Below are 21,743 nucleotides of genomic sequence, written 5' to 3' on the forward strand. Positions count from 1 at the left end.
AGGGATCTCTGGGGTTGGTAGGGGGTAAGGTGGTCCCTCAGGTACATCGGCCCCAGACCATGCAAGGCCTTAAAGGTGAGTACCATCACTTTGAAAGTGATCCGGTTCTCAATTGGTAACCAATGCAGCTGTAGTAAGATTGATGTTATGTGGCATCTCATCGGAATTCCCGCAAGAAACCGAGCAGCTGCATTTTGTACCAACTTGAGCTTCCGGATCACCGACAGAGGAAGGCCAATGTAGAGGGCGTTACAGTAGTCCAGTCTTGAGATGACCGTGGCCTGGATCACTGTAGCTAGGTCGTCCCTGGACAGGTAGGGGGCCAGCCGTCTAGCCTGCTGCAGATGAAAAAAGGCGGTTCTGCTAACGGCGGAGACCTGGGCCTCCATCGTCAGCAGAGGGTCCAAAAGAACTTCCAGATGCTTTACCAATGATGACGGGCGTAACACCTCGCCATCCAGGATAGGCAGCTGGATGTCCCCACTGCCCGGTTGACCCAGCCATAGGATCTCCGTCTTTGCTGGATTCACCATGTGGGGACATGAGATAAGCCTCCCACAAGGATGGTGAAACATCAAGACATACGGGTGTCCCCTGGGAAAGGTCCTTGCAGACAGCCAATTCTCTCACACCAGAAGTGACTTACAGTTTCTCAAAAAGAAAAAAAGAACCAATACACAGTAGCTACAGTTTATTTGCCTTCCATTGTTAGACCCTTACATTTTCTCTTTACAACTCTACTAAAGACACATTGCTGTGTTGATTTATTTGGAGCAAAGATCATGCAGGGTCAGCAGTTGTGAAAACAACCCAATGTAAGGAATAAGGGTATGACTAATACTGTTGACCTTACACTCACATATACCTCCCCCAGCATCAAGGTTGGCTCAAACTCTTGTCTACTACAAACAACCAACATTGTGAATCACCTCCAAGCCTGCACCAAAGTTTTACAATTGTTTTGTAATGTTTTGTGAGAGCCCCAAAACTGAGATCCAGATACCCCAATGCAGGTTTGAAAGTAAATGTTGACTATGAAGGAAAAATGAAATGCAAAGATACAGAATGGGGGATGCCTGGCTTGAGAGCAGTACGTGTGAAAAAGATCTTGGAGTCCTTGTGGACAACAAGTTAAACATGAGCCAACAATGTGATGTGGCGGCAAAAAAGCCAATGGGATTTTGGCCTGCATCAATAGGAGCATAGTGTCTACATCTAGGGAAGAAATGCTACCCCTCTATTCTGCTTTGGTTAGACCACACCTGGAATATTGTGTCCAATTCTGAGCACCGCAATTTAAGAGAGATATTGACAAACTGGAATGTGTCCAGAGGAGGGCAACGAAAATGATCAAGGGTCTGGAGAACAAGTCCTATGAGGAGTGGCTTAAGGAGCTGGGCATGTTTAGCCTGAAGAAAAGAAGGCTGGGAGGAGATATGATAGCCATGTATAAATATGTGAAAGGAAGCCACAGGGAGGAGGGAGCAAGCTTGTTTTCCGCTTCCCTGGAGACTAGGACGCGAAACAATGGGTTCAACCTACAAGAAAGGAGATTCCATCTGAACATGAGAAAGAACTTCCTGACTGTGAAAGCTGTTCAGCAGTGGAACTCTCTGCCCTGGAGTGTGGTAGAGGCTCCTTCTTTGGAAGCTTTTAAACAGAGGCTGGATGGCCATCTGTCAGGGGTGATTTGAATGCAATATTCTTGCTTCTTGGCAGGGGGTTGGACTAGATGGCCCATGAGGTCTCTTCCAACTCTTTGATTCTATGATTCTACTGCAAATGCTTACTTTGCGTAATGGGTTGAGCCACCCCTGCTCCAAGGTCATTTACCTGGCCCTCGCTCAGAGTCAACCTAAGTCTGAAACAACTTGAAAGCACACAACAACAACAACAATTCTATTTCGTCAGCCAAAAGCAGGTCCACACTTCTCATTGAAATACTAATAATTTTATATTTGTTAAAATTGTTCTTCATTTTAATTATTGTATTGTTTTAAAGTGGTTTTTTTGCACTACAAATAAGATATGTGTAGTGTGCATAGGAATTCATTCTTGTTTTTTTTCTAATTATAATCCTGCCCTCCAACAGTTTACAGGTCTGTGACCTGGCCCTCTGTTTAAAAAGTTTGGGGACTCCTGCTCTAGAACATGGCCATATAGCCCGAAAAAACCTACAACAACCCAGTGATTCCGGCCATTCGACAGTACATTGTTTATTTTAATTTTTAAAAAAATATTTAGCGAACAGATATCTGCCAAGATCACAAGAAAAGAATAGCAGGAGTTGAGTCAGGAAGCGATTAATGCAGGGAGTTTTTTTAAAAAAAAGGTTTCAGCATCGGCCAGTTCAAGAAAAGGATAAATGCTAGCTTTTCTGTCAATCTTTTTTTCAATCCAAACATGCTCTCCTTGATATCGCCTGACCTTCCTATTGTCTTGCGGCTTTGCTTCTTCACCCTTTTCTTTAAGCCGCCTTTCTGCCTTTTTAATGAGCTACCCCCTATTCTTTAACTCCTTTTTGGCTGTCAGTTCCATTTTCCCGGGCCCTTATATACGGGAGAAATGGTGTGTATTTTGCCCCTTGAATATAATGCTCTTGAATTTATGAATCTGCCCCTGTCCCTTCCCATTTCTGTTGACGGCAAACACCTTTTCATCTTGAGAAATGCAGGCAGTTGTGTCAGCAGAGTTACTGACGCAGCTTGGTGCAAACAGATGGAGGGATTTCTTATACACTAGAGTAAAATGTTTCTCTCCTAAGTTAAATAAAGATGCTCTCCTGCTTCTATACGGGGAAAGGGGAGAAACTGAAGATTGGATTTGCAATACAAATATCTGGCCATCTTCTTTTGCATCCCAGGAGAGACAAGCAGGACTACTCAGATAATACTTTTACTCGTGCCAAAATATCAAGTATTCTCATTTGTACCTAATTTTATTTGTTTACATCAGCATACAGGTACTGAATTGACTGTTTTGTTATATATGTAATTTCAGAACTTGTCATATTTTTTGTAATGTGTTTTATATTCCAAAGACTAGCTGTATCCGCCACGTGTTGCTGTGGCCAATCTTTCCTCCCTCTTTCTCTCCTTCCCTCTTTTTCTTTCCCTTCTTCTATCTTCCTTCTCTACCTGTTGCTTTCATCGTTTCCTTTGCTCTTTGGTTCCATCCTTCCTTGTCTATTTCCTTCCTTCCCTCCCTCTTTTGTTCCTTCTTTCCTTTCTTCCCTGTCTTTCTTTCCTTCCTTTCACTTTTTTATTTCCTTCCTTCCTTCCTTCCTTCCTTCTCTACCTTTCGTTCTTTCTTTTCCTTTTCTTTCTTTCCTTCCACATATATACACACATATATGCATATATATCCACACATATACACAGAAAGGAAGAAGGAAAGAAGGAGCTTCCCTCCTTCTTACCTTTCTCCTTTCTGTGTATCTGTGTTTTGTGTGTGTATTTATGCATATGTAAGTCTATATATGTGGTTTTGCACATGCGTTGTAATGTTTTTTTTTGCTTTTATAGTCTTATCTGTTGTTTTTTAAAAATGTTTTTATGAGTGATGGTCACTCGTTGGCCTGATAGGTATGTTGTGTCCAAATTTGGTGTCAATTCGTCCAGTGGTTTTTGAGTTATGTTAATCCCACAAACGAACATTACATTTTTATTTATATAGATGTAGTTTTTATAGAGCTTGTACATGCAGGGGGGAAAATCCCGAGCCTTTTGTTGAGCAGCTGTGATAGATCAGATTTAATAGATCAATCTTATTCTTATTTTCTCAGAAATAAGTACCATTGTTTATACTGTGAGCTTTCTTTTGGTAAATGTGCACAGGACTGTATTCCAAGGCTGCAACTATCTGCATGTTTTCTTGATAAATTTCACTTGAAGAAAGTAGGCCAAACATATGGGTAAATATGCAAACAATTGAGTTCAACAATTTTTCAGATTTTGCCACAAAACCCTGGCTCTGAGTAGAAAAGGACTTAAAATGCTTACATAATTCACCACGATATGATTGTGTGGGTCTACATATTTTTTATGTCCAACAAAGGCTGTAACCCTACATCTTGGTCTGCCTTCCGACTGACTAGGACTATCTCTGTTTTGTCTGGATTTACTTTCAACTGATTGGCCCTCATCCAGTTCATCACTGATGACAGGCACTGGTTTAGGGGCAGGACAGCATCCTTGGCATTCAGTGGGAAGAAGTTATAGATTTGGGTGTCATCCACATAAATTTGACACTGAACTCCAAAACTCTGGATGATATTTCCCAGCAGTTTAATGTAAATGTTAAACAGCATGGGAGACCAAAATGAACCCTGAGGGACCCTGCAGGCCACCAACCAGTGTGTCGAACAGGAGTTCCTGAGTTCCACCATCTGGGACTGACCCTCCAGAAGGGATTGGAGCCACTGTATAACAGTGTCCCTGAGCCACAACCTGGAGAGTCATCCCAGAAGGATGGTCAATGGTATTGAAAGCCACTGAGAGGTCCACACTCCCCCTATCTAGCTCTCTTCGTAGATCATCCACCAAGGTGCCCAGCGCCATCTCTGTCCCCTAGCCAGGCCTGAAATCAGAGGGTACCAGGTAATATCCTGATGTATTGAGTTGCAGCTCCCACCATAGCCTTCTGGGGGACAACTTGTAGTAAAGCACATATTGAGAGCAGCTTGCCTAGTTTGTCGCATATGTGAGACAAGCTGGAATGTGTCCAGAGGAGGGCGACTAAAATGATCAAGGGTCTGGAGAACAAGCCCTATGAGGAGCGGCTTAAGGAGCTGGGCATGTTTAGCCTGAAGAAGAGAAGGCTGAGAGGAGATATAGCCATGTATAAATATGTGAGAGAAAGCCACAGGGAGGAGGGAGCAAGCTTGTTTTCTGCTTCCTTGGAGACTAGGATGCGGAACAATGGCTTCAAACTACAAGAAAGGAGATTCCATCTGAACATGAGGAAGAACTTCCTGACTGTGAGAGCCATTCAGCAGTGGAACTCTCTGCCCCGGAGTGTGGTGGAGGCTCCTTCTTTGGAAGCTTTTAAACAGAGGCTGGATGGCCATCTGTCAGGGGTGATTTGAATGCAATATTCCTGCTTCTTGGCAGGGGGTTGGACTGGATGGCCCATGGGGTCTCTTCCAACTCTTTAATTCTATGATTCTATACTAGAGATTTAGGTTTTTCTAGATTCACAATGAACAGATTAATATCTCTAAACCACACCAGCAAGGGACCTGGCTTTCTTTGTTGATTTTTATCTTCCTTGACTTTGTTGCTGTGTGCCTTCGAGTCATTTCTGACTTATGATGATGACCCTAAGGTGAACTTTTCATGGTGTTTTCTAGAGATGAGAGTGTGTGACTCATCCAAAGTCATAAGGATGCTTCTATGTAATGATTATGTGTGAAATTCCCCTTTACCTGCCACAGAAATAAAAAAAATATTATAGAAAATAGGAATCCAGGTATTATAGAGCAGGCTTTATCCACTCATCCTTTATCCATTATGTCCAAGAAAGTTTTACATGACCCTGGGTATATCTATATAAATAAAAATGTAATGTTTGTTTTTGAGATTAACATAACTAAAAAACCACTGGACGAATTGCCGTCAAATTTGGCCACAAGACACCTACTAACCCAAGGAGTGACCATCACTCAAAAAAAATATGATTTTGTCATTTGGGAGTTGTAGTTGCTGGGATTTATAGTTCACCTACAATCAAACAGCATTCTGAACCCCACCAATGATGGAATTGAACCAAACCTAGCACACAGGACTCCCATGACCAACAGAAAACACTAGAAGGGTTTGGGGGGAATTGATCTTGAGTTTGGGAGTTGTAGTTCACCTACATCCAGAGATCACTGTGGACACAAACAGTGATGGGTCTGGACCAAACTCTAAACGAATACTCAATATGCCCAAATGTGAACACTGGTGGAGTTTGGGGAAAATAGAATCTTGACATTTGGGAATTGTAGTTGCTGGGATTTATAGTTCACCTACAATCACAGAGCATTCTGAATCCCAATAACAACAGAATTGGGCCAAACCTCCCAGACAGAAACCCCATGTGGGCCACAGCAATGCGTGGCAGGGGACGGCTAGTGTAATATAAAATATGTAATTATAATATCAGTAGCAAAATCATAGTTATGAAGTAGTAACAAAAATAAGTTTATGGTTGGGGGGTCACCACAACATGAGGAACTGTATTAAGGGGTCGCGGCATCAGGAAGGTTGAGAATCACGGCTCTACAGTGCATTATAATGAGAGTCTACACTATTTATTTATCGTGTCAGGCAACCGGACAGTTGTATTACATTTTTGACAGAACAAACAAACAAACATACAAAAGACACAGAGTTTGCAAGCTTGATAGTTGATTAGATGTCCTTTGACCAGTATCTGGCCACTTGGAGTGCTTCTGGTGTTGCCGCAAGGAGGTCCTCCATTGTGCATGTGGCAGGGCTCAGGTTGCATTGCAGCAGGTGGTCAGTGGTTTGCTCTTCTCCGCACTCGCATGTTGTGGATTCCACTTTGTAGCCACATTTCTGAAGGTTGGCTCTGCATCTCGTGGTGCCAGAGTGCAGTCTGTTCAGTGCCTTCCAAGTCGCCCAATTTTCTGTGTGCCCTGGGGGAGTCTCTCATTGGGTATCAGCCATTGATTGAGGCTCTGGGTTTGAGCCTGCCATTTTTGGACTCTTGCTTGCTGAGGTGTTCCAGCGAGTGTCTCTGTAGATCTTAGAAAACTCTTTCTTGATTTAAGTCGTTGACGTGCTGGCTGATACCCAAAGAAGGGATGGGCTGGAGATGTCTCTGCCTTGGTCCTTTCACTATTGGCTGCTACTTCCAGTGGATGTCAGGTGGCTAAGCAGTGTAATTTCTCCAGTGGTGTAGGGCGCAGACACCCCGTGATAATGCGACATGTCTCATTAAGATCCACATCCACTGCTTTAGTGTGGTGAGATGTGTTCCACACTGGGCATGCGTACTCAGCAGCAGAGTAGATGTTCTCCAGCTGGAGTTCTTTGGTCTTTAGGGCTGTTTTCCTGGAAATTCTTTGGAGACTCTTAAGACCTTTCTCCCTGGAAGGTCTTAAGGGTTAAAGCTTTTGTACAGGGGAAGCTTGCACACATCCTATACATAAGCTTACCTTGCTGAGACTAACTAAAAATTGCTCCCTTCCCTATTGTCCTGAGCAAGGGGCGGGACCAAAACTTAACAATGATGGACAGGTGACTTGCCCTATGACTGCAACCAAAGAAGCCACCTATCTGCAGAGTCCCTGAAACCTAGGACTGCAAGCAAACATTTAATACAAGCAAATAAAGTTGGAGCTCCTGGTACAGCTGTACCAAAACAACTATATCGGCTATTGCTGCAAGTAATGACAGTGTGAATAAATTGCTAATATTTGCTTGAGATAGTGCTTGCAGTTTGGAGGGACTCTTGATTTTTTGTATCTCATAGACTTAGCAGGGGGATTTGGTTAACTAGTTAAAATTCATGAGTAAACCAGGTTTTTTTTTTAAAAAATCTGAAACATTTCGGGGGGGGGGTTGAACCCCTAACCCCCCCCCCCCTCGCTACGGGCCTGGAGCCACTGTATAACAGTGTCCCTGAGCCACAACCTGGAGAGTCATCCCAGAAGGATGGAAAGCGTGTGACTCATCCAAAGTCATCAAGAATGCTTCTATGTAATCATTATGTGTGAAATTCCCCTTTACCTGCCACAGAAATAAAAAAATATTATAGAAAATAGGAATACGGGTATTCTAGAGCAGGCTTTATCCACTCATCCTATATCCATTATGTCCAAGAAAGTTTTACATGACCCTGGGTATATCTTCTATATAAATAAAAATGTAATGTTTGTTTGTGGGATTAACATAACTAAAAAACCACTGGACGAATTGCCGTCAAATTTGGTCACAAGACACCTACAAACCCAAGGAGTGACCATCACTAAAAAAAAATGATTTTGTCACCTTAAGGGGTCGCGGCATCAGGAAGGTTGAGAATCATTGCTCTACAGTGACCATACAATGCATTATAATGAGAGTCTACACTGACCCAATAATGCATTATGAGAGCCTACACAGACTATATAATGCATTCTAGGAGTAATACCGACCGTGTAATGCATTCTAGGAGTCTACACTCACCGTACAATGCAGTTTGAAACTGCACTGTAGAGCAGTGTAGAGCCCCCCCCCCTTCTGAAAACATTCCAAACAGCCTGCCACTTGTGGCGCGTGGAGAGCCTGTTCCCACCTCTGCCTGTCAAGCGGTCGCGAGCCCCCCTCCCTCCTCCCGCATATCATTCGCTCTGAATGGGCGCCGTCACGCGCGCGACGTGAGGCGTGGGTTGCTTCCCCCCTCCCCTCCCCCCCGCCGCGCGCGCAGACGGTGTCCCCACGTAACCCTCGTCTCAGAGCGAGTGAAGGGGGGCGGAGGGGGGGGTAGTGAGAAAAAATCCTTCTGAGGCGCAGCCTTTTCCCTTATAGAGTCAAAAGGCGCTTCCGTGTGTGGGGAGAGAGAGTGGGGCCTGGAAGGCTGAGGGGCGCGGAGCAGAGGCCGAGCCCACAGAGGCGCCCCTTTGTTTGGGGAAAAGGGCTGGGCGGACTTCATTAGGTTGTCGAAGCGAGGGAGAGGAATCCCGGCGCTCCCATTGGCTGAGCCCTTTCTGGAGGCCTTTCCGTGCCTAAGGCGCCTGGGAGGAGGGAGGGAGGGAGGAGAGAGAGAGAGGGAGGGCGGGCTTGGGGGAGGCATGCCCGGCACGTCCCCAGCGCTGGCAGGCGAGGCGTCTGGCCCTTGCGCCGCCTTGTAAGAGAACAGGCGACCCCCCCCCCATGGCCGCAGCCCCCCGAAAGCGGCGCCCCTGCGGAGGCTCCTTCTGCAGGAGGAAGCAAGATGGCTACCGCGTGGCTCTGGCCGCCCAGGATGTAGCCCAGCCGCGCTAGGCGCCCTCTCCGCGCCTGAGGAGAGGAGAGAGAGGAGGGGCGGGGGCGCCACAGGAGGACAAACGGTGGGTGCCCCCTCCCCCTCACCCCTCCCTTCAAAGTTCTGCCCTCTGTCTCTCCCCAATGGGGTATTTTAAACTAGTCTCTTCTAAAATAAATAATATTAAAAGACTCACCCTTTCTGCCCTTTCTTTGGTGTCTCCCTCTAGGTGCTCACTGACAACAAAAGGCCTCAGAAGAGGAAGGAGGAAAGAGTTTCGAAGGTAATCTTTCCATTGGTTGTGAACCATATCTATAGAGATTTGCATCCTTTTTTCGTGTGGGCATGCACACAAAACCCAGGGTTTTGTTTTGTTTTTGTTTTTTGGTCGTGTCAGGAGCGACTTGAGAAACTGCAAGTCGCTTCTGGTGTGAGAGAATTGGCCGTCGGCAAGGACATTGCCCAAGCGACGCCCGGATGTTTTGATGTTTTATCACCCTTGTGGGAGGCTTCTCTCATGTCTCCGCATGAGGAGCTGGAGCTGATAGAGGGAGCTCATCTGCGCTCTCCCCGGATTCGAACCTGCTACCTGTCAGTCTTCAGTCCTGCCAGCACAGGGGTTTAACCCATTGCGCCACCGGGGGCTCCACTCACCCAGGGTGAGACCTCACTTCTCCTCATAAGCTGGTTGACAGGTCTTTTATGAAGGCGGCAGTCCGAAGCTGCTGCTGATCCAAAGCACAGTTTGCATTCGGTGACAGTTGCGTCTGAGGAAATATTTGCCCTGGAAGGGACAGATTTCATTCTCAGCTTGACAACTTATGTATGCCTGAAAGATGTGACTGTTTGTATGTATTTCATGTTCACTGTTTCCCTTTCTCCCACATCAATTGCTGTGAGTTCGGGAAAAATGACACATTTCAGAAGAATGAAGCTTGAAATGGGGTAGTTGTTTCGAAATGATGTGTCCCCCCCTTAATATATTCTTGTTCAACTATATATGTGTTAGTGTGTGTGCATGTGTGTATATATATATGTTTGTAAACACACCGGAATGTCAGGCGTGGTTTGAGGAGCTGGTTGCTTTGCGGTGGCCAAAGTGTCAGGCGGCAGGAAACCCTCTTGTGCCCCCATTCAGTTTTTCTCATACAAGTGTCCCTTTATAAATGGCAGCCCTGTTCTCTTCCTTCCCTGAGTCAGGGAATTCCTGGGCACGTGCAGAGGAGGAAATCCCTGTTTACAAAGGGGAATCCCCATTCCATAGCAGGGAACCCAGGCCCCTCCCACAGGAGCCTTGCGCCATGTGTCATTGGAGCTTCCCAGAACTCTGGGTCTGAGCTGTTTGCTGCCAGGGTTCCTGATGGACAGTGGGCACTCCTTGGCATATTTACATTGGAGTGCTAGCCGTGGCATAATACGTAGCGTGGTGAAGTTCTGGCGCTGCTTGGTAGCTGAGTTGGGGCACTACGTTTTACATCCTTGGAAACACTTGTGCGTGTTTTGTGGCGAGGCTTACTTGGCGTGGAATAGTGAGCGTTGTTATGCTGACCATCCTGTTTGCACCTCCTTGCTTAATAAAGGAATGTATCATTAGGCAGAACACCACAGAAGATAAGTATTTATAAAAAAAATGAATGTCTTCTTTAAACGTTACGGTTACGTGTTCAGAAAATTAAATATTCTTTAAGTCTTTAAACATGGTGGGAATTAAGCTGCTAGCCTGTATGCATTTAATAAACCGTAATAAAACTTATGAGTAAAACTCAGAGGATTGCTGTTGAATGTTTTACTGCTGATTTTACATTGAGTACCGTGATGTGTACTGAGGTCCGTGCTACGTTTTTCCATGGAGCCACACTTGGTTTTTTATACATGCAATACTCAACCACATTTCCTTCCAAGTGTGAGCATTTTAAGTTCTTGCTGTTGAATTTTGGATACCTGGTTGATTTTTGTATTTCTTGAAATAATGTAAATTCTGTGGAGCTGGATTTTTTGAGATTAGATGTTTACTTGGAAGCATTCCAGCAAAACTATTTGCAACAATATTGTTTAATGCATTAGCACTTAAGAATACTCGTTTTGCTGTCTTGCAAGAAACGATAACATTGGCCAACACACATTTTGGTACCTCAAATGTTAGCCCCGTTTCTGGATATATTTGACCTGCTGATTCCAAAAATGGCACCAATATTCCCCTATCAGCTCTAGTTTTGGGGATACAGAACATATGCCATCTACCAGTCGTCATCTGCTTGCTCACAGAAAATCATGACAACTAAATCTAAGAAATTAGAGCTGATGCAGTCTATCCAATGCAATTTTCTGAATCAGCCATCCAAATAACCCCAGGAACAGGCCTAAAAACTAAGACATTAATAAAAACATTTTTGTTGCACTGTGTAATTGAAGGAAATTAGACCAAGATACAACTGAAAGACCATTTGGTCACCCTCTATTAGGATGCTGTCCTGCACACTGCTCATTCAGCTCTACTGTGCTATGGTCCTCTTGCTAATTTTTTGTGTTACTGCTATGTTACTGCAAACAGCAAATGAACTAAAATGCATGAGGCTTACAAAGGAACACTTTCCAGTGTCTTGTGCCTGTTCATTTCTTTTATTGATTGGACACACTTGGACAGCTTTTATTGCATGGGATGGGTGTAGTCTTTACATACATGAATTAGTAGGATAGAAAAAAGGTTGTAAATAGCAGGGTATAGCTGAAGGTTGTTTTAAGTTATATTGACTGCATAACTTGTGGGTTGCTGTTAAGTTTGGTGTTTTTTAGCGTGCTTAGTTATTAGTATGTGTGGGTAGCACCATTGCATTGAATCTTAATTAATTTTTCATGACTACATTTTGCTTGTTTGTCTTGTTTTGAGACACAAGCATAATTATTTTTCTCCTCACTATACAGATACAGAACCAGGATTACATCTGGTGGGGCTATATTACATCTTCGTTTTTGATGTAGCTTGAACACTCAAGTAGTGTGAAAAAACAGTTTTTCTTTCTTCTTTTGTTCTGGAACTCTGTGAAGTCCTAGTCTGCCCACTGCAAATATGAGGCAAGGTGTCACTTCGCAGGCACTCCTGGACATAATTTGCAAAGTTAATTTTAACACAATTGAATGTAATGGCATGTTGAAGCCATCTATAACTGAGAGGATTGTAGGATTGATGCTTCACAGCTCTGAGATGCCACAAACCATTGGATTTGCACTGGGTTGAAAGTGGTAATTGTGTTTCTTGTAGCTTATTGTGTGCCATTTTGTATCCATGACAATTTACTGTATTTCAGTTACCTAGGTGCAGCTTTGCCATTTTTCATTGTACCCTAGTCCTCAACCTTTAGTTCATAACTGTTTGGGATTTTAATTCCCAGAGGTCCCAGCTAGGATACTGTTCAGGGTTTCTAAAAAGTCTTATCCCAGGTACCTTGAAAATTAGGGTACTGGTATAAGGTATTCCCTCCCATTGCAATCTAGATTCAATTGAAGTAGATTGGCTATGGGAGATGAGAAGGAGGTATCTGAGATTGGATCTACTCCCTCTTGGTTGAAGTGTTGTTGGTAGACTTTTGTGAAGAACCTTTGCATCTTTCTTTGGTCTTATAATGTTTTTCTAAAACTATGGGCCTGAAACTTTGCTATGTGAGCTAGAGATGGTACAGATCAGGCTTTTAGAACATTCAGAATTTTTACAATGTTGATGTGTTTTAATTATTCTGTAACCTGCCTCAAGCCACGAGGAGAGGCAGGTAATAAATAAAAGAATGATGATGATGTGTGCAAGTACCAGCATATTCAGTAGGGAGCAAGGTCCCCACTAAACTCATAGGGATTTATTCCTGAGGACACTGGCAGAGATGTGTGCTGTCTTCATATCTGCACACTTATTTAAACTGATTAAGTAAGACTAAATATGTATTGTTTAGAACAATAATCTGAATGCCCTTTCCTTCATTAAGGACAAAGTTGAACATGTTGAACTCCAATAGAAAATGAATCTGCTATTTTTGGCCACATTGATATTTGTAGGATTTAGACAAAGGACACACCTAATTTGTTGTGGACTCGTTTCCTGTGATTTAGGACTAGGCATCTTTTATTACCCCACCACCACTTTATCCAAGAACAGTACAATGAAAAATATTTTTTACTGATGTGCATTTACCATTCATCCTATTCCTGTCTGTTTCATCTACAGTTTTTGTCCTTATGTTGCACTTTCCCCTGTCCTAAACTGAAGGCCTAACCCCACTTTTGCCCTTTTGGGCTCCTCTCCAATACACTTTTTCTACTCCTACCTCATCCAGGGTTCAGGGAGATGGTGGCAGGGTATAAATAAAGATGATGATGATGATGATGATTTATATATTATTATTTATATATTATTTATATCTTATATAAAAATATTTTTCATTATACTTTTCTTAACATTTTAAAGGTGACTATCTTAACATATAGTGTTGTTGTGGGTTTGCATTTGGCCTTACACATTTCTTAATTCAGTTTTTAAGACTGATTTTTTTTGAAACCATAGGTACTGTATATAATAATGTTTTCTACCTAGGACAGATTTTTAAAATACTTATTAAAAGATAATGAAGTAGCTTCTTAAATACACTCTAACCTTTTAGAGCAGGCATGGGCAAACTTTCTAATTTGGGGTCGCATGGCTTTTTATAGGGATAATAGAGGAAAAGTAAAAAGAAATGGTATAATAATTTAAACAGCCCCCTTTTAAAAATATTTTGGAGATTTGGAGGAGATATAAAAAAAACCCCTAATGCCAGGTATTTCTCCTATCATGCCAGTTTTAATGACAGAAAACTTCCCAGAAAATTTGAAAAAAAGAACTTGAAGTAGAACTTAATGGAAGTTGCTAACCCTTGAATTATAGGATCAAAGATATTTGATCATATAAAGGAGAGAATATGCAGCCCATTGTGGAGCAAACCTTGAGCAAGTGAAGAATGTCTTTGAGTTGGCAAAAGGCTATTCCATCTTGATTATTCTCTTTGTAGTAAATGGAATATCCAAACCCGGGGGGGGGGGGGGGGGACATCTGTTCAGTTATAAAAAGGAGCAGGGTTGTTTTGATTTAAATTGGGATTTAAAATCGCTTGTTTGAAAGACTTGGTTTTAATTATTTAAAATACAATTTAAATTACTAGTGAGAAAGTTTGTATTTAATCATCCTTCTTAGTAAAGGCATGTTCTTGTTTAACAAACATAAGACATATTACAAGATGCAGGTTTTCATTAGAAGGTCAGTGAACACTAATCTATTACTCCAAATTTGAAAAAAAGGGAGTTATTTATTTTATCTACATAACCTTTTGCCTTGTTTAGATGTACTGCATCTCTCCAAATTCATAAGTCATTCGTTTTCTCTATTTATTTTAATTTAGAAAGAGGCATGATCCAGTAAGATGTTTTTTATGATGTTTTTTATGAGAGTGCAGTTCATGTATAGCACTTCCAGAATATCTCCCATTTTCAAAAACAGAACTTAACATATTCTTATAACATAATTAGAAGTTGTATAATTGGCATTTATTATGATATCTTTGATCTAATAATAAGAATAATTTTATATCTTACTTGCCTCTCCTCATGACTTGAGGCAGGTTACAGGCTAATTAAGACACATAAACATTGTAAAAACACCGCAAGTATACATATTAAAGTATATTTCTATAAAAGATAATATTAAAACGTTTTTCTATAAAATATTTATTAAAATACGCAAAACAGATTAAACAAAGAACACATTTAAAATTCATGCTTAAAAACTGGTTCTTTTGCACTAATAGTTTTAAGAAAGTTTAATATTTTATTTTTTAAAAATCTGATGTTTATCAATAAACATAGATAACAACGAGACAAGAAAAAACTGTCAACACCATAGTATAGTTAAGAACATAAATCATTAACAAAGGTTATTTCTCAAAACTGACTGAGAGGAAGGTGGGAGCAGATAATGTATCATTGTGTATTATATAAGATGCCATACTAGAGTTCGGTTCAGCTTTCTCCTGGATAATCTCTAATGAATATTCATCTTCTCCAAGAGAGCTAAATGGATTTGTAATGCTAAAGATCAAAATAAAGGTTTTTGTGTCAGAGGTGAATCAGAGGGCAATGAAGTCAAGTAACAAGATACAGTCAGCTCCCCATATCCACAAATTCAACTGTCCATGGCTTGAATATATTAAAGAAAATCCTGAAAGCAAACCTTGTTTTTGCCATTTTAGATAAAGGGACATCATTTTATTACTTCATTGTATTTAATGGGAACTAAACATCCACAGTTTGGTGTTGGTGGTCCTGGAACCAAAGCCCATCGGATACTAAGGGCCCATCTAATTTATGCAAGTTTTGCACTATAGAAAATCAGTCATTTAGTAACATTCAAAATACCAAGTACCATAAGCTGATTATTTCCCCATCCTTCAGGAGTATATTTAATGTTACTGCTTTGCATATTGTGAGCTTTCAAATCATTTTGGACTTATGGCTCCTCGGTGGTGGCTCCTTGGCTGTGGAACACCCTTCCCGTGGACATCAGGCTAGCCCCCTCCCTGCTAATATCCCGCAGGAAGTTAAAGACCTGGCTATTTAAGAAGGCATTTGATCAAGAAGTGCAATGACTGGCAATTGACCATAGGAATGGAACAACGGAAATGATATCGGATTGTGGCTTGATGATGAGACGATTCGGAATGGAGTAGTAATTTTGTAGTAATGTTGTTGTTTTGATAAGATGTTTTTTATGATGTTTTTTATGACCCTGGACTCATCGCTGAGCCTGGAACCCCAGGTTTCGGCGGTGACCAGGGGAGCATTTGCACAGCTAAAGCTTGTGCGCCAGCTGCGCCCATACCTTGGGAAGTCTGACTTGGCCACGGTAGTCCACGCTCTGGTTACATCCCGTTTAGACTACTGCAACGCTCTCTACGTGGGGTTGCCTTTGAAGACAGCTCGGAAGCTCCAACTAGTCCAACGCTCGGCAGCCATGATTTTAACAGGAGCGGAGCGCAGGGAGCATACAACCCCCCTGTTGCGCCAACTCCACTGGCTACCGATCTGCTACCGGGCTGAATTCAAAGTGCTGGCGTTGGCCTTTAAAGCCCTAAACGGTTCCAGCCCAAGCTACCTATCTGACCGCATCTCTGCCTATGAACCCACCAGGAGTTTGAGATCTTCCGGGGAGACCCTGCTCTCGATCCCGCCTGCTTCTCAAGCTCGGCTGGCGGGGACGAGAGATAGGGCCTTCTCGGTGGTGGCTCCTCGGCTGTGGAACGCCCTTCCTACGGACATTAGACTAGCACCATCTCTAATGGTATTCCGCAAAAAGGTGAAGACCTGGATGTTTGTGCAGGCGTTTGAGTAATTTAGTGCAATCTGGTAATGGAACATAGGAATGGAACAATGGACGACGAACCTGGACTACGCTTGGATGATGAGAAGATTGGGTACGGTTGTTTTTTGTAATAATTGTGCATTGTAATTGCTTATTGGTAATTTATGGATAATGTGTTAAGTCAATTGTTATATGTTGTATGGAACCACTGCTGTTTCTACTGTTTTTACTGTTTGTGAACCGCCGTGAGTCGCCTTCGGGCTTGAGATACAGCGGTATATAAGCAAAGTAAATAAATAATAAATAATTATGATTAATTGTAGACTGTTTTGCACTATGCTTTGTAGATTGCACTTGTTTTTTCATATTGTACACCGCAATGAGTCGCCCCTGGGCTGAGAATTGCGGTATATAAATGCAGTAAATAAATAAATAAATTGCGTCCCTAAGGTGAACCTATCATATGATTTGACAATCTTCTTGACAAGATTTGTTAAGACGGGACTTGCAGTGGCCTTCTGATGCTGAAAGAAGGTAACTTGCCAAGGTCACTTAAGCCCCTACCACACAGGTGTATAATTTCCCACATTATCTATATCGAACTGGATTATATGACAGTGTGGATTCAGATAACCCAATTCAAAGCAGATATTGTGGATTATCTGCCTTGATATTATGGGTTATATGACTGTGTAGAAGGGCCCTTAGTGGATTTCTATGGCTAGTAAGAGATTTTAATCTTTGTCTCCAGAGATGGTCCAACACGCAAACCATTCTGATTCCAGTTGTATTTTACATTGCTATTCTAGTCAAAACCTCTTACAAAAAAAGATTTACATGTGAATTTTTAAAAATATAGTTGCAAAATAAAAATATTTTTGTATTTTGTTAATTTCAAAGTCTGCACTCAGACTGTTTATTATAATGGACCAAAATGTTGCAAAAGAGTTCTCTGGGCTGTTTTTTAATATACTAACATGCTGAAATTTTGTGCATTCGGTATAAAATTGACTTGATATTCAAATAGTTAGGATTTTTAACCACAGATTTGGACTATGAACACAGACCCAGACTGTGAAGTTAATCTCTTGTAAAACAGTGCATTACAGTTTCCTCCCTGTGAACTTTACAAATGTTGGAAGATAAAGTGTCAGTGTCAGTGATATTCACATGTGGGAAAATAGGCAGAAAAGTTGCCAGGAGGTTTAAATGTGTGAGTTGGCCCTTGGCCCCAGTATCTTGAATCATGTGACATGCATACATTTTATTTGTAGAGCGTGGGAGAAAATCTTCCCTGATTACAAGGGATACATCTTTTTTTAATAAACCTGATGATACAGCAGCCAAATTTCACAGCATACAAGGAAGAAAAGTTACAGTAACCAGTGCAGATGGTTTTGGTTAAGTTAGAAAATGGTACGTTGAACGTGATAACAACTGATGCCGTTGTATTGTCGAAGGCTTTCATGGCCGGAATCACTGGGTTGTTGTAGGTTTTTCGGGCTATATGGCCATGTTCTAGAGGCATTCATAGAATCATAGAATCAAAGAGTTGGAAGAGACCTCATGGGCCATCCAGTCCAACCCCCTGCCAAGAAGCAGGAATATTGCATTCAAATCACCCCAGACAGATGGCCATCCAGCCTCTGTTTAAAAGCTTCCAAAGAAGGAGCCTCCACCACACTCTGGGGCAGAGAGTGCTGCTGAACGGCTCTCACAGTCAGGAAGTTCTTCCTCATGTTCAGATGGTATCTCCTTTCTTGTAGTTTGAAGGATGCAAACTACATCCTTCAAACTACATCTACATTTTCTATGGCAAGCATCCTCTGAGGATGCTTGCCATAGATGCAGGCGAAACATCAAGAGAGAATGCCTCTAGAACATGGCTATATAGCCCAAAAAAACCTACAACAACTCAACTGATGGAGTTGTGCAATCTTTCGTATTTTTACTAAATGTTAGAAGTGCCAAAGTTACTTTTGGAAGTTAGACTGCAGAAGTCAGCTCACAGATGAAGATAAGAGAGGAAGAGAGTCCATAACAGAGATCTGCAATTCTTGATAGACATACCAGTAACAAATACAAGTCAGCATCCTTTTAATGACTTAACACATGTACTGGGAAGCTGCTTTTGGTTCCATTTGGGAGAAAGGGGAAGTAAATTAATCACTTAGATAAATAAAGTGTGTGCATAAGTGAAAGAGCCTAAATACCCTGAAGGCATCCGATCCCATCTTATTTTGGAAGCTGAAAAGGCACGCCTCTGGTTAGTGCTTGAATGGGATGCTGCAATGAAAACCAGGGGGTGTAAACTATCTTACAGAGGATGGGGCTGTCAATACCACCTCGCAGTATGCCTTGCCTAAGAAAATGCAATAAGTCATGGGATCACCATAAGTCAACAAAAAGTGACTTGACATGCTTACAGATCTGTGGGTAAATCCCTTTTCTGGATGTGGTACAGTTGACAATTATCGCCAGAAACCTTCCATAGCCTGTTTGCAGGTGGGTCGGGAAGGGAGAGACGTGAAGATGTGGCTGCTTTGAGCTGGGAGAAAGAAAAGGGAAGGCGTGGTCATTTTGAGAATGCACTCTCATTTCTTCCCCCATGACACTGATACCAGTGGGTTCTCCATGGTCTGAATTCCTCTTATCTTCCTCCCCTCACACTCAATAAACTACAGCGACGGCATCCCCTCCTGGAGTTTCACAGTTGCTAGATAGTGGGAAGATGTGGCAGTTCATGCTTGGAGCCACATACAGATGTAGTATCTTGATTGCAGAATTAAATGAGTATTGCAGCAAATTTATACCTTGTTCTCATGCTGACTTTGTCATTCTTCTTCTCTGTGTCAGACAAAACCTTTCCAATATTGTTGAACTCTATAAACATAATACAGTCTAGGCTGAACAAATTCCCAGATGGGATGCTGTTCTGGCTTTATTTCTTTCTTAAACAAAAAACATTTAAAATATTATTTAAACACCCACACTTATACCATACACCTTTGAACAGTGATGTAAATGACACCCATCTTATTAATACAATTTTAGAGATTAGATTGGAGTAAAGTTGAAGTATGATAGTCTTTCATGTTTCATATACATCTTATACATATAGCCTGCAGGTAATTTTGTACACAATATTTTGTAATGTTGTGCATGAAACAAAGTTTTAGCACTGTAAATTTCCGGTCCCCTCATATTTTGAGTTTGCACTAGCTTCGGCCCGGCCTTTTAAATTTCTCTGAACAGGCAGGATTATTTTTAATATATATGTGTTATTGTGATAATTTTATCTTATGTTGTTTTGTTAATTTTATGTTATGCTGTTTACTCTGTATGTTTTGGTGATGTTGCTTGGAAACCGCCGTGAGTCCCCCTCGGGGAGATAGAGCGGTATATAAGTAATGTTTATTTTTATTATTATTATTATTATTATTATTATTATTATTATACTTTGAACTATGAGAAAGCAAAGGTATCACTATCTCAGGAACCCATGTGCATTATTTTGGATTTTGAAGTATTTTGGATGTTTGAATTCCAGATAAGGGTTGCTGAACCTGTATATATAAATCATAACATAACACTTGCTGAAGGGTGCATCTACATTGTAGAATTAACACAGTTTGACAACACTTTGACTGTCATGGCTCAATGCTATGGAATCCTGGGAATTGTAGTTTGATGAGGTACCAGGACTCATCCCAACTACATCTCCCATGATTGCACAGTATTGAGCCATGGCAGCCAAAGTGGTGTCAAACCGCATTGATTAGACAGAGAACAGGTTTCTGACTCAGGACAGAGGGCAGATCTCTGCTCGGGGTGGGGGTGGGGGAATCATCATAAATTCATCACAGAGGAAACAGTTGAGGAAGAAAGGGAAGGGTATACAAGGGGAGAATGTGAACTTGGTTGCTGCATTTATTTATTTTCAATGGAGTGGTATCTGTGTTAATTTGTTGCAACAAAAGATCCTTGTGGCATGTAACAACTTTTAAGGCTTCATTAACTCCATTGAATCTGATGAAATTGCAAAGAACTGCTAGAAGTACATGGCTTTGGATCTGGACTTTGTAGACGAAAATGGATAATCAAATATTGTCACTTCTCTCTTCAATTTGAAGTCATTTCAAAACATACAATCGTAGCACTGTGATTCCACTTTACCTGCTATAGATGCATCGTGCAGAATTCTGGGCTTCATAATTTGGTGAGGCACCAGAAACTCTCTAGCTGTTCCTCCTCAAGCTGCAGATCCCAAGTCTTCATAGAACCATGGCAGTCAAAGTGAAATCATAGTGCTATTATGTAGCATGAAAGAACCCCTTCTCTGACAGATTAGAAAAAAATCTTCCAGAACAGTATGGGAGTTGTTCAGAACAGACAAGGTAAGAGGCACCTTTATTACACACTAGCCGTCCCCTGCCACGCCTTGCTGTGGCCCAGTTTGTGTATATATTTGTGTATATGTGGTGTTGCAAAGAGTTGTAATTTTGGGGATTTTTTCTGCTGTGTTTTTATGAGTGATTGTCATTCGTTGGCCTGATAGGTGTATTGTGTCCAAATTTGGTGTCAATTCGTCCAGTGGTTTTTGAGTTATGGTAATTCCACAAACAAACATTACATTTTTATTTATATAGATTAGTTATAGTACAAGACAAGTAAAGCTCAGGAACTGTGAATTCACTAGCAATTAATACTGGGAAAATTAAGATAGCAGAATATAGAAGGCTTTAACAGGAGCGAATGCTTCAACAACAACATTTTAAATAGGAAAACATTTCTACCAGGATATTTTGCAAGTTCTCTAGCTGACAAGATGCATTGTCTGATTTTAAATATTTCAGTTTATCAGATAATTATGTTGGAAGGGTACACTGTACTCGCCAGGTGCTGTTAAACTTTTCTATATCAACCTATTCTGCAAGCTGTAGGGGAGTGCTAGGAAGCATTTAACAATTTATCCGAACTATGGTTGCTTTCTTAAACACAAAAAGACTAGTTTTATGTGGAATTTCTTTCACTGAATTGAGTATGGAGGAGGAAAAGGTTGGTCATTGCATATCCCACAGGCCCCAGGCACACCCTGCTGGTTCTTGCAGGACGCAGAGTCCCCTTCAGTGTATTTTTCAGTTTCACTGTTTGCTTAAAACAAGGTATCTGACGAGTGCAAATATTTTAAAAGGAGAATGCTTCTAAAAGTGTGGCTCTCATTTTGAAACAGGGCTCACACACTTCCTGCTTGCCTTTTAAGCCAAAAAGTAGGAAAATGTACTTCTCCCACTGAACTTCATTGGCATGCAGAAACAATGGCATATGTCCACAAATATGACTGCAGTCCCCAGCAAGTTTTGGACATGGGATTGGCTCCTGAGTGAAACCAAATGCATTTGTTCTGGCATTT

At 41.6% G+C, this 21,743-nt stretch overlaps 1 protein-coding gene across 2 annotated transcripts in view; it reads left to right on the forward strand.

Moving 5' to 3' along the window:
• Positions 1–21,743, forward strand: part of TET1 (tet methylcytosine dioxygenase 1) — a 110,876-nt gene that overhangs the window by 26,088 nt on the left and 63,045 nt on the right. For both annotated transcript variants that reach the window (XM_067465681.1, XM_067465682.1), the window contains exon 3: positions 9,185–9,238. In XM_067465681.1, coding sequence (XP_067321782.1) covers positions 9,185–9,238 — 54 coding nt within the window. The remainder of the gene's footprint in view (positions 1–9,184; positions 9,239–21,743) is intronic.

Source organism: Anolis sagrei, chromosome 3 (genome assembly GCF_037176765.1).
Source record: "Anolis sagrei isolate rAnoSag1 chromosome 3, rAnoSag1.mat, whole genome shotgun sequence".
In the NCBI taxonomy this organism is placed as follows: Eukaryota; Metazoa; Chordata; class Lepidosauria; order Squamata; family Dactyloidae; genus Anolis; species Anolis sagrei.